The following is a 15,146-nucleotide window of genomic DNA, read 5'->3' as shown; positions in this document are numbered from 1 at the left end:
CTGAGCACTGTGTAATTTTCACTCGGGATGTAGCTCACGCCATACATACAACACACAGTGCAATCACAGAAGAGTTCTGTGAGTGCAATCCGTGAGTGGTCCGTGTTGCAGACTTTGACCTTTGATACGCACTTACTTCCGGTTCCAGAGCAGTGCGCAAAAATGCTAGCCACACGTCATCTTGGACAACATGATAACTAGCATAAGGACAGAGAAATATCAAAATGCTACAAACGTAGCCCATAAAATGTATTTTCTTTTGATAAGTCCAAAATTATTTAAGTTAAACAGGTACTAACGATCAAATCACACTTATGCAGAGTCAGAGAGAACACAAATCTCCTTTAAATGAAGTTTAATCTTAGTTGATTGTGTATTGATATATTTTGTCTAATGTACGAATGGAGGAGAGAGGTCCGATGATGCATCTTATACCAAAAACAAAAAAATAGCAAGAAAAAATAAACACTTACATTATGATAGATAACTGAAATGAGAAAACTCAAACTAAACTGATATGACATGCCTTGTTGGTCGTTGGAGAGATCCGGCCTGATGGTTCAAAACTTCTTTTGTTTTTACAAATATGTAAATATTATATATTACTTATATGCATGTGCATATATATATATATATATATATATATATATATATATATATATATATATTTGTCCAATTTGTCCTCAGTCTTGATAAAGGGCAGAGCCCAAAAGCTGGAAGTAAAATCAAATTGTGAGGATTCAAAAGCAATGTCTACCGCCTCTTTTAGTCTTGATATGAGTATAGGTTTTCAAAGGGGTTGGCAAGATAACATGTTCATATTAATCATGATAATCTCAGATTATGTAAAGATTATCTGTACACTAGAATTAAAGTTAATTTATGTGTATGTTGAATTTTGAAAGGAATAATGTACTGCTTTTACATCACCACCGCAGCTGCGTCCTCAGAGGAATTACTTCTGTATCAGTCGTGCCAAGTTTTTTTATGTATGCTTTATACTCATTGTCATTTTATTATGATGTAACATTGCACGTTGCCAGGATGCGCGCTGGGTGCTAGGATGCCTAGCATTGATGCGTTAAAGCACGCATCCTAGGTAACACGGTTGCAACATTGTTATGGCTTAATTTTGTAATTGTTCTTTCAGTATCAACACTTCAGAAAGGGCGGAAAGACACTCGAAAATTTGTGTGCAGAAACAAACCGTTGGTGAATACAGCATGAACTTTGTTGCAGTTTTGTTTCTTATATATATATATATATATATATATATATATATATACATATAGATATATATGTATCATTCGAAAGTAGTGTAGTTTTCTCTAGCAGAAACTTTAAAAACCTGTAAACGAAATGTCATGTGATGTCAGCATCTGGTAGGAGAATGAGGCAAATTGTTTCGAAAATTATAATGTTTGATTGACCTCTCAACTTCCAGTTTGAGAATCAAATTCATATCTTCAATTTTCCTCTTCTTGAGGGGCTTTGAAATTTAGATAAATTACAAACATATCATCTTACCTTTTTTTGTTTGACAATTTTACAACTACTTTACCATAGCTAAAAAAAAAAATTGCAACAGTTCCCTTACCCGGAGGGGGTAACCCCCCCCCCCCCCACCTTCACACACACTCACATCCTTCCCCTGCTTGATTGCTGCTCTTAGACATTAGATATCAAAATAATTTGATCTGTGAATGAAAGTATACATAATTTAGTTTGTTTGTTTTGTTTGCTTATTTTTTTTCTACAATTTCAATAGATAACCAACATTTCATTTTACTTTCTTAATTGCCAATGACAATTTCCATTCCACCAAAAGGGTGCTCCACATTGTCAAATTTCACTTCTAAAAACCCAAAAGCTCCCCAACATGTTCCCACTGCTCCATTGCTGCACTATGATATTAGATTTCCAAATGATTTGATCAATAAAACTAATATAATGAGAAAATCATGCAACAATTAAATTATTTTGAAGCATTTTCTTTTTAAAATCTAGATAAACTGCCAATGCACTGCCTTACTTTTTTCAGATAAAAGTATCCTAAATATTCCACTTAAAGTGTGCAAAAAAATCAGTGCATTTCAATAATAAAAATACAAAAGCTCCTTATATAATGTGGGATCAGGGGAATACCACAACCCACACTCTCCTATTCCCTTCCCATGATTCTGCCTTGCTTAGTCGCTGGCTGCTCTCAGATATTAGATTTTCAAATAATTTGATAAGTAAATGACAAAATCAAGCAACAATGCAAGCATTTACTTTTTTAATAAAATCAAATAACCAACATATATTGTCCAAAAAAAAAAATCCAAATATTCCACACAAAGTGTGCATGAGATTGTTTAATTACAATTCTAAAAGTGCAAAAGCTCTCTCTTGTGGGAGGGAGGCTACATTTCTCTTATACACCGGTCTCCCCCATTGATTTGCTATACACTCTTGCTTGCATGTTGGATCCCCCCCCCCCCCCCCCCCGAAAAAAAATCACAGGATGTGAAGAATCTACGAATGATATTCAAATTGATTGAAATTAATTGATTGAATTTGTTAGAAATATTTGTTTGAAGTGCAGTCTATTCCACAGTGCAGCCAAGCTATTTAATAAATCATCCCAAAATACTGGTGTCGTCTGCAATAGATTGTAAAAAAAATGTAGGGATATTTTATAAATTGCGATTTCTGTCAAGAAAGGTGTTGCTTCTTCTTTATAATACTCTCGTATTACCTCATTTAGACTACTGTGCAATAGCTTGGGCAAATTCAGGTATGACCAATGCCAGGAGATTGTTTTTATTGCAGAAAAAGCTGGTCCATATTATTCATCACTGTGATTTTCTTGCCCATACATCGCTTATATTTTTTAATCTGAAGATTTTAAAATCTAATGATATATTTTATTTTCAAAGTGCAATTTTCATGTACTTATGTTTTAGGAAGATGCTTCCAAAATGTTTGATTAACTATTCTCAAATGAGTGATAACAGAAGATATGATATGAGAATCAAAGATAAATTTACACTGCCTTTTGCCAGAACCATGCCATCATACAATTATATATTTTTTAATGGACCCAAAATTTGGAATGCTATTCCGGTTGAAATAAGACAGAGTTCATCGATGAATGTGTTTAAAAGCAAATTAAGATTGCATGTTTTAAATCAGTATGCTGAAATTGTGTGATAAATTGTTCTCTTATGAAATATGTCAGTGTGTGTGTGTGTGCGTATGTATGTGTGTATCTATTCATAAAGAAATGTATTCAATCAATATCTTGATATCTTATGAATGAAATAGTATGGGGACAGGACTTTTAAATAAGGCATAGCCTTTCTGTCTGTCTCCGAACACTTTCAAATGTACATTCGTAATGTCATAATGATGCATATTGTGATCATTCTTTTCTTTGTTATAATATGGTGTTGTCAATTTTCTGTATTTTTCCTGTTTTCACTGAAAGTGTTGAATAAATTGAAATCTGAAATCTGAAATCAAAATATTTGAATCATTAATAACTTAGGCTCTTTTAAGACAATCAAGAAAGGAAATTTCAAGATACTCTACAGTAATCTTTTCTTGCCACTCATTTGTGACACCTTTATTATATTATGTTTTTGTTTTGACAATAATTTTATTCACTCTAAATGACTTTACTTCTGTTGTCATCAAAATGTTCTCTTTGCTATTTCCACCTATTTTGTGCTTTGTATGTTTGTTCGAATGTTTACTTTTGCTCACTTGTATGGTATTTATATCGTGTTTAATCGGTTATGTTTCTTATCTTTGTTCTTGTTCTATTGTTCATTCATGATTCAGTTTTGTTAATTCTTATGCATGGCCTCACTGAAAAGCAGCTTTAGAGCTGATAGCAGGCTTTTTACAGTGTTGAAATGAATTAAAATAAAATTAGATCAAATCAATTATTGCAAGTATTGTTAAATCAATTGATATTACACCTAAACACATAAATGCCTCTTGTCCCAGATCTCCCTCTCTCTCTCTCTCTGTAACACAGAACCACATGTAACATACAAAACTACATATCAAAGGGGCTGTACAGTACTGGTTGAGGTGGGGATTCATGTTTTTTACATTCCTAAGTGAGATAATGAGAAACCTCTTATCAAATATGAAAGAGCATGTAATTTTAAGAAGGATTCAATGTTTATTCGATGAAAATTGGTTTTCAAATGGCTGAGATATCCAAAAAAGTGATAATAATAAAAGGCGACATGCCACAACTTTATTAGGATCTCTTTGTTTCACCTTGTTTTTGGATATTTCAGCCATTTCAAAACCGATTTTCATCAAATAAACTTTTGATATCCCTTAGAATTGCATGCTCTTTGACATATCATAGAGTGGTTTCTGAATATCTCGCAAAATGTTAAAAGCTAAATCCTCACCTCGACCAGAACTGTACACACCCTTTAAAGGGACAGTATTGTTTCGGTTGAGAGGGAGCTTCAGAAGATGATTTTCTGTGACATAGTCACTGACAGACATAGTCTGAAACCACATATAAAATCTTAAAAAAGCTCATAATGTTAAATGCATACTTAGTTTATTTGATGAAGAAAGTGTTTTTGAAATGACTGAGATATCCACAGAACCATGTGACTGTAATATAAATATTTGATTGTAACAAATGTAAATGCACATACCATGGTGTAATATATGTATGTAAATATATATATATATATATTATATATATATATATATATATACATATACATATACATATATACACACACATATATATATATATATATATATATATATATATATATATATATATATGAAGAGTTTGTTTGCAAAAACTGTTAAGTCCATATTCGCCAAATGGAGATATTTGCGATTAAAGGTCAAGAAAAATAAAGAGAATAAGAAAATTTTTGCTTCTTTTGACCATAACTTCAAAAATATACCTTTATATGTAGTGACCAATATATCATTTAAAAGGTATTATTTTTTTACTTTATGAGAGAGATCATACTTCAAAATCTTCAAAAATGGACTTATCGGTTTTTGCAAACAAACCCTTCATATATATATATATATATATATATATATATATATATATATATATATATATAATTTGATTAGCACCAGTGGACAGATATAGTTTCCTATAAGATATGGTACATGATCTGTCAGCACTACACCAGAGTTCAAGATCTAAAGTGAATAATCTGCTCTCATACATTTCTTTTTCACTTTGGAAGTGGGCAACGGTATAATTGAGACTGCACTTGGGGTGATTATGGAGTAGTTGTGGATGCAACTTAGAAAGAAGCACTCTAGATCATGCACTACTGACTAGTAATACAATACAAGTAATGTGTGAATGTGTGTGTGTGTGTGTGTGTGTGTTTGTGTGTGTGTTTGTGTGTTTGTGTGCATGTTTTGCTCCCTTCAAAATTGCAGTGTACAAAGACAGCGAACACAACAGTTTTGTAAATTTTCATAAATTTCATCCCCTTTATTAATTCAATATACGTTAATGACAAAAAATAATAATTTTACATCATTACAGCTCTCATCTGCGCTCGACATGAAGTACAAAAGCACAGACATACATAAATGAACTGGGAAAACTGGTGTTGTCACATTGCATAGTGACTGACCACAACATCTCAGCGATCATCATGTCATTTTTGTATTGGTGGCTTCACCTTAGATAACTTACACTACTTCCTATCTTTTTTTCTAAATCAGTTGTGTTCGCGTGAGCATGGGATATAAAGTACAGTTCTGTGTAAAAGATAGTGCATGTTGTGCTGCTACATAAAATTTGCATTTTTTTTTAATCTTAAGCTTTGGGATGTCATACACAGTCTTATAAACTGCTCCCTGAAATAAAAGAGAAACTCCCTGAAAATACAGTCTATCCAATCACTTGATTACAAATTATCATCTAAACTCCCCTACAGAACTAATTAGACTTGTCCAGCGAAAATGAAACAAGAACTAAATTGATTCTTGTTTGTTATTTCGCAAAACAGTTTCATGCATCATAAACTATCAATTTACTATTTCTTCGATGTGATAACCTCGATGACAAAATGATAGATGGTTAATATCATACATTGGGTGGAAGGAGTAAACTTCTTCTTGATCACAAAGCTTGTACAGACATATATTCCTCATTGATGTATTACACATATGTGGGGCCTTGACTCGTGTGCACACAGGCGTTTTTAGCGCAAAAAAGACGTGCAAGCCCAAACATTTTGGAAGACATTCTGACGTGTGCACATTCACAGGGTATCATGTACATGTACTTAAAAAGGCTCTTTGAAAGGATAGTACTTACATTGCTCAATAGTCAATAGCCTTCTGAAATGGGGGGTAACTTCACGAGATATATGGAGCAAGAGATTTTATGTACATGCCGTTTCAATGACGTGGGCTTCTTTAACGGAAGAGAGACTTCGTTTCAGTTCATATTTCAGTCTACAACATTGTGGCGACAACTGAACATCCTTGCAACACACGATTCAATAATACTTTCCCTGCTTTGGTATTTCCAAACTTCTGGATTCCATTCACAATAACTTTCAAATTGATAAAATATAACAACGTAAAACTACCTACAGAACAATCAAACACAATGATGTCGACAATATCAAAGGGATTACAGAACACTAGAATGTTCAGACATAGTACAAAATAAAATTGGAAGGTAGTATAGTATACTGAGATGAAACAATTGTAAAAATCAGAGAAACATAAAAAAACCAAATATGTTGCATATGCATTTCTTGCTGTTACTCTTTGATGAAATCATGATCGAGATCAAAATTTAGAAAGGAATAAAATCAAATACTGTATTTCCTACTAAAAAAATGTCCCCTTCATACAAACCATGTCAAGGTTTGATGTGACAAAACGGACAGAATCATAATCGTTTCTAAGAATGAAAAAATTGAATGACATCTAGAGTAGCCATCACCCAATCCATTAAACCTCTTTTATGCCACTGTCAACAAAATGCTACTGATAATACAGAATAACAGGTTGCTGATGGTGATACCAGAGTTATAAGATAGTGGAGCAGGTTCAAACATACATTTGTCATAAGTGTATTGAAATAAAATTGAACACTTCTGCAATCCCTCCTTGAAATATTTCATGTAAGGATAGTAGAATAATTACCATATTATCTACTCATATACATTATAATTATCAGTTTTGAAAATAAAATATCTATATCATACAAACAGAACTACAGAACAAAGGTTAAATTTGAATCTGTCATAAAGTTACTGATATTGTAATCTCCAGCTTCAGGTAACCTTTAAACATAGATATGGTCTTAATTGGAAAAGTGTAGGTTTTATGTATTCACGAAGTAAAAGAATAGGAGTTAACAGTTTGTGCACAATAACTAGGATATCAAGGGGTAAAAAATATATTCGTAAGTAATGTTTAGCTGCACAGCTACTAAAAGAAAATTGTACAGAGACATTAGCAAAAATCCTTTGTATCTGTTTGAAATATGTCTTACATGGACACTAAATTTATAATCTTGTACAAGTCTAAGCATCAACTATCCAATCCACTCAGTGTATTACACATTTTCAATGTGTATTAAACATTTAAGTAGAGTGTGCAAAGAAGGTTGGGCAACCATGGGCAGAGATGTTTAATAACATATTACTTTACCACAAGATTTGAGCCAGTGGCACAAAATTTGCACTACATACAGTAAAGTTCCGTGTACACAGTGCACATTTTTTCATTAAAAAATAATAAAGATAGATTTAAAAATATCAAAAATTTGGAAATGCACCTCATAAATGTGTAAAAGAAAATCTTGGTTGTGGTAGCTGAGCCTTTTGTTGTGTGAACCCCACCTTAGGAAGCCGATGCAATAATAGCGTCATATGTGCGAGTATGATTGCAAGAAAAGTGAAAGATATTGATGTAAGGAGTTTGCGTACTTACAATGTATGTCTTGTGTGCAAACACACACAAGACTTCGGTGGAAATTGTATTATAATTTTTTCACTACTAGCACAGTCAGGATGCACCATATAAACAAGTACGCTGTATACACGGAACTTTACAGTATCAGATTGGAATTGCGCATAGTGAACCTTCAATATCCAATGTTATGGAAGAAACCTGAAATGACTAATATGAACATGATACCGTACATTTCAATTTTCCTGTTTGTGATTTTTACATTATTAGGTCAACACCTTCGCATTAGTTTCTTAGGATTCAAGTAAAAAAGATGCTTTGGTTTACACAACAGTGTACACATAACACAAATCTGCCTGATGCAGAAGAAAAATAAAAGAAAATAAGACTTAAAAGTTACTTACAACAAACCTGAAAGTACTTTCAGCATACTTGTTTGGATCCTCGTAATGTTTGGTCATCAAAACATGCTGAAATCATCTGGAGATTCAAAACATTCACTCATTCTATTCAAAATATCTCTTTGCTGAATGATCATAGACTTTGCATGGAATTTGCATGGAATGACAACTTACTGTAATACTTCCTACACATATAAAGCACATACTTCATTATTCTTGTGCACTTTTTACATAACACAATATATCATTATGTGACTTCAATGTTACTAGTGACTTAAAAATGGAGTGATTACCAAACCGCATGATATTCCTGGAGCCACTGGAGACGAATGGCTTTAATCCTACAAACACAATAGTACTCTTAATGTGCATACTAGTACTATCATAGTGATTTATAAATCCACGGATATACAGAGATACATGAATGTGAACGTACAGACTTGAATGGAGTTACACTTAACGACAAAACTAGAGTCATTTCCACGACCCTCACACATTCGACATACCGGTACAAAAAAATAATCTCTGAAAAGTGTAACATACATTGTACTCCTCTGCACAGCATCTCATAGCATCTTGCATCAATCTTAGTACAGGTAAGAATGGTAAATTTTGTGATCCAAGCATGCCATATCCTTACTCCCACAATAATATTTCAAAACATGTACCATTATTTACATATTGTGGAGTTATCATAAGTTACATTATACATGTGTGTCATATAAAAAGAACGCACTCTGTACAAATAGTATACAGTGGTGCAATTACATATACATATAGAAAGAGTACATACATATTTATATAAAACAAAGAGCGAGGATGGAGTACTATAATATGCTGCATACATAATTCCAAATTCATTGTATAGTCACAAAATATTTCTGTGTGGAATTTTTTCCACACTGACATTCGTGCCATTTGTGGTGGAGGCTGCCTACAAGTATATGTATATATCTACAGCCACCACAAGAAGGTATAACATTGCAATAGTGGAACACGAGATGCATGAAATTGCTGTGATATCGACACACACTTGTCAACACAATACAATCACCAACCACACACACACACACACACACACACACACACACTCTCCATCTCTCTCTCTCTCTTTCTCTCTCACAGACACCCTTACACACATAATTTAATGCAATGGGCACTCCTACTTATCAATTCCTTTAGTCTTGCACATTGTATTCACCTCTTGATATAAATCAAAATATAGTTCTATCCAAAAACATTACTCATTAAATTTTGGTAACCTTCATAGGTAGTCCTACCAAAGTTAAAACTAAACAAAACACATCTCTCTGGTTGACAACAAGCATCTATGGAGGCATGTTCCAGAAAAAAGGTTTAGAATCACTAAAGTCATGAATATTTGGTTACCATGACAACTAATATGCTCTATTTAATTTGTTACTGCCTTGTTGCTGTCACAAGAACTGGTTGGAGCAACAAGACTTCAGGTTGGATGCTCTGGTTTGAAGGTTTCTATTCTATTCATGTAAGCAGGGCCTGAAACAGCACATATTGTGTGGCTTGTCGGTCTTGAAATTGGCCTGCGAGCAACAACCTTCTGAAAGATTATTCTCGTACTTCCTTTTCTTTTTTTTAAAGTAAAACAGCTCAATTTTCTACTCTTGATGGATTGCAGTGACTGCAGTCAATGTTCACAATGTGACAATCAATCATACAAGCCTTCTGTTCCTCTTTGTAGTAAAATCCCGTTCTGCTTTTGATAGGGAGATCATCGTCATTAGCCCTAATTAGTCCTGCAACCAGTTTCATTCCAATCAGCACATCATCTGGTCTGTATCAGCGCAATTACCCCCCCCCCCCCCCCCCCCCCCCCCCCCCCCCCCGGCTAAATACTGGTTAGTGACAAGGTTAGGGTTAGGGTTAGGTTTATGGCTAGGAGTTTGGGTTAGGGTTAGGAGGTAATTGCCCTAGACCCCATCTGGTCCTGCACTGCAGCCATCATAGCGTTATAATGATAATAATAATAATACATTGTAATACTGTTTCTTGCACAAACATGATTTTGGTGACAAGCCATTCTACAGCTGGTGATGCTGTCTCAATGACAACAGATACATCTTGCCGGCAACGGAAATTGTGAGACTGAAGACCAGTATTACTCATAATATGACGTTTTCTGGCTCTTTGAACACTGGAAACATGGCTGTGTGCTATTAAAGCAGTTTGGAGTTCGTCAACCAGAGAGAAGACTTTACCTCACATTTTGGTGGATTGATATAAAGCTGAAGTGACCTTTAACCTTTGTAGTTCATGATGTTTGTCTATGTGCTGCACTGACCATACAGAAGGAGATGATTTACCGATATTTCTCTGATAATTATTATTATTATTTTTGGGGGGAACTCAGGGGATGAAGCCACAGACTCTAAATCTTGATGTTCTTGTGCGTGCTCTTTCTCAGTGGGGGGTAACGACCCCTCGGCAAGGCACTTTATTCTCGTTGCTCATGACCTACAATCACCTTTCCTATGACTGATGGCTGAGAAGTACTTAACTGCCTCTTTTGTGGCCACATTGAATATGAATCCAAACTTAACCTAAAGACATCCCAGCACAAGCTCATTTCCTTACTGTGAAATATCAACGGGTGAAGAAGCCTTTCACAATAAACAGGGTCTCAAAGTAAGTTTCTTTACGTTCCAGAAAGGGAGGGTGTAACAATAACAATTCATCTTTGCATGATGCAAGCACTACATGTACAATGTATGTGCATTTCCAAGGACTTCAAATCGAACTCCTTATAAAGCAAGAAACTGCAGGATTTTTTACATGATCGATACGTAGATGTTCAGTTGTGGGCTTTGCAAATGAAAATTCTCAACCTCTCATCACAGACTTCCTTAAAAGCATTGGTAGAATGGTCACACATTCAATCTGAAGCTGCAACACATGCCATCAATCAAAGTTCAAAGTTCAATTCCATGCTTGCATGCTTCACCAATATTTTTCATATCCCCATGGTACGCTACTGGCATAGCACTGAGTTGTGAATTTTTCAGATACTTGATTAGTGAGTATCCTGATTTTAATAAAGAAAGAAGAAAAAGAAATGAGTTTATAGAAACAATGCTAGATAGTACTTGTATTTCAAAGGGGCAATGGATTCAAATACTGAAAATCAAATTACAAAACAAAACACATAATTATAATCATTTTGATAAGAAATAATCTATCATGTTAAACAAATGCAGACTATGTCCGCCCGTATCTCCTGTGCTGTGGCCAGAAAATATTATCAGCATTACACATACATGTGTAGAGTCACAGGAATATATATATACATATACACTTTTTTGTGTGTTATGACGATGATTCTGATCAAATATGCAACTCTTATTTTTTCCTTTTTTTTATTAAGTACAGTAAAATTCTTCAAGTGAATTACAAAACTAAGGAATGCTCAAGACACTTGTCTCACTCCAGACTGGTCGACAGGAGCAGGGAATGTTATTTTTCCATGGAAGATTTCAAATCAACAAAATTACCATTTTGACACTATTATGCAAAAAAGAAACACACATACACACAAAACAACCTGACATTACCATTCTTGGGTAATTTAACGGCTTTAACCAGAAATTGAATTGCTGTAAAAGTGGTCAGAGTAATTGTGCGCAATTGGTTTTTTTTTTTTCCTTTAATAAGCTCCCCCTGCAGAGGTAATGCACAGATTTTGATGTTCCAAGGTCGGTAACGATAGTACTGAGTCCTTTAACAGTTTATCAAGAGCAACACCCTAGCCAGCATTTGACTGTAAACTCTTCACCTTCTGCGACAGAAGAAATAGATGAACTTATGATCCATAAAATATGACAGAAATTAACAGTGAAGGAAGACAGGCATATTTCTTTCATTAAAAAGAAAAAATACTCATGCTGTATCATTCCATTTTTTGACATCTAAAAATCTACAGGAGAAATTCTCTCTTCTCACTTGACAAGACGGGCAGGGATTTGGTGAAAAAAACACATACAAGACCAAGGGATATGAAACAAATTATTTGGCACATTATCGGTATACGTATTCTGGCCGAAGTCTGTCTGATCGTCAGTCACTTTCTTCGTGGAATTTGCTGTCACGCCCACTTTTCAAACAGCAACCATCGGCTTTTTCTTCTCCAGACACAATTCATTTAACCCACTGAAGAGACTAGTCCCCAGTATACTCAGGCAGGTGTCTATGGGAAATGTGTGTTACAGCAAACTCAGCTTGTCCTCAACGAGTTAATTTCTGTGAGCATTTCCTGATGCTTAAGACTCTTGGTGATGGGGAAAAATAGAAAACTATTGTGTTTTACTTTGTACTCTACGATATCTACAGTATTATATGCGAATGTGTATCTTACGATAAATACATTTGATGTTTGTGTTACCATACTTTTCTCAATGTCATGACGTCAATGTTCAGTATGAGAAAATATACCTAGTGCTAAATATCGTACAAATGCAATGTTCACGTTGTTGGATGTTGCACCATTCAAAAAGTTACTGTCATAACCTGTGATCAGCAGAAAAAATTAAAAAAATATGTTCACTTTGTGACAATTATAAAAACAAAAAATGTCATGCACATTTCCTGGTTGATCATGCCAAGTTCTAATAAATAAATCTGAGATCTTCACTAGCATTTTTTCATTGCCGGTATATGTATTCATTTCAACACTAGAACAGCAAATACAGGTATGCTTCTCTCTGTTACATTTCAAGATGGTGGGCAAATCAGATCCCATTTCTTGCATTGGCCATTTCACTTTTGATTTAAAACTCATGATTACATAGGTGAAGTGTGGCTGAACAAGACTGACATAGGACTTGAGTATTAAAAAAAAAAAAAAAAAAAAAAAAAACTTGAATAAATTTGGTCAAAATTTTATTAATCATGCCAGGTATTTACCGTTCCCTGTTGCACCATTTCAACCAATCAAGCATGTCAGCATTAGACCTGCACAATACAAGAAGACTATCAATTTTTCAATAATCACCCAGTGTACTATGTATATTGTGATGATGATAGCTGCAAAGAAGATAAAAGTATAAATCCTCATTCTGTACACACACAAAAACAATATATCTTGATATAAAAGTGCTAATTTGTAACGGTTTGGATAAGAGAACAGAACTCATATCCATGAGCCTCTGTGGAGTCTCCATTCAAAGGGCACAAGATTGTCGCATCAAACTGGTACACCGCGAGGCATCTTGTTCCAAGATTACAGGGGCGATGACTGGGAAGGATCTAGGGGTACACGTCACACCTCTAGGGGTACACGTCACACCTCACGGGGTACAAAGTTTTGGTATTCGGTGCTCTGATCCTGGATGTACTCAGTGAGTGCAGAGTAGCAGAATTTGTACTGTGCCTGCATGGGGGGAATCAAAGAGGAAAAAGGGGGAAATAACAGAAATGACATTAATGACAGTACAAGTATTAATACAAGTGAAGCATTTTGTTTTGTTAATATCACTTTACTCTATCAGTTTAAATTGCATGAAATACAGAAGTGCATTACTCTACCTGATGACCATTCCCTATCTACACTTTGTATCTCTCTCTCTCTATCTCTCTATCTATCTATCTATCTATCTATCTATCTATCTATCTATCTATCTATCTATCTATCTATCTACAGTATCTATCTATCTATCCAGCTAGCTGAAGTTGTAGACAGCCATCTATTTTAATATCCATCCTATCTGAAATTGTACATGTATGTATATTACATCTATCTGTATGAATATATATGAACATAAACATAAGTGATTTTTCTTCAGTGACAGTGAAATGCTACTCTACATAGTATATTTTGCAGTGTTTATTTATGCACATTTTTTTTTTAGTTGAATGATATTTGCAAAACCAACAACTTGCATATTGTCTCCTGTGACGAATGTGCTGTGTATCATAATGCACAAAGGGAAAATCACAAAGATTTCAATTCGCGAAATATTATACTCTGTCTCTTAGAACATGGCGTATGGATACAGTACTTCAGGACAGCGTCTTCGCTTTTGGGAGAGTAGGGGAGCCTACTCGTTCCAAGGTTCAGGAAAGCAGTACACAATAAATACTTCAGACACCGGTAGATGCATAAGAATGATGTCACATGTATGTATATGCAAAATCACATCCCTTTGTATCATGGACGAAATTAACTTCCCTCACCTCGCCAGTTGACACAAACTGTACTGTTTGTTTCAGGCTATGTTAAATGTACAATACCTATGGAAAAGGCTTGTCACTTAATATTTTTCCTCAGGTGGCCTGTCTTAGGCCACTAAAATCTTTATATGTGAAAATTTGGTGGCTCAAATAAAGAAGTGTATTGGCAAAAAAAAAAAAAAAACCAACAACAACACATACATTGTACGAATCCATTTTGAATCTTTAATACAATTGTAGTTTTCCAATCGGGCCACCAAAAGATAATGTTTGTCTAAATGATGAGCCCTGCCAGAGCTTCTGTAGATTGAAATGGCAAACTTTTTCTTTGTTTAAATGGAGAGAGAATGTTCCTTCCGTGAGGATAAGTGCAGAGTGGGGAGAGCAAAAACCATTACTGCATAGGCCAAATATTTCACGAATTTTTATTTTCGTGAAATTCGCAAGTCAGGTTCTATTCCCGAATTTAAAAACATGCGAAAATATTAACTCTGACCCCGATATGAATGTGACGCGCATGCATTCATTTCGCCGTTCAACGCTGTACTCCACAATCACGAATTTAACCACTCGCTATTAAAATTGCTTGGAGGTCCCGATTTG

At 34.6% G+C, this 15,146-nt stretch overlaps 1 protein-coding gene across 1 annotated transcript in view; it reads right to left on the bottom strand.

Annotated features, from left to right (window-relative positions):
- Positions 1–10,212: 10,212 nt before the first annotated feature.
- Positions 10,213–15,146, bottom strand: part of LOC139729893 (receptor-type tyrosine-protein phosphatase S-like) — a gene marked incomplete at its 5' end in the record, with an annotated part of 85,886 nt that continues 80,952 nt past the window's right edge. Inside the window, one exon of the mRNA XM_071640815.1 lies at positions 10,213–13,743. Within this exon, the coding sequence (XP_071496916.1) occupies positions 13,654–13,743 (90 nt within the window). The remainder of the gene's footprint in view (positions 13,744–15,146) is intronic.

This window comes from Diadema antillarum, unplaced genomic scaffold (assembly GCF_040938485.1).
Source record: "Diadema antillarum isolate AM-2024a unplaced genomic scaffold, OU_Dant_1.0 seq00000269_RagTag, whole genome shotgun sequence".
NCBI lineage: Eukaryota > Metazoa > Echinodermata > Echinoidea > Diadematoida > Diadematidae > Diadema > Diadema antillarum.
This window is presented reverse-complemented; position numbering and strand designations above follow the sequence as displayed.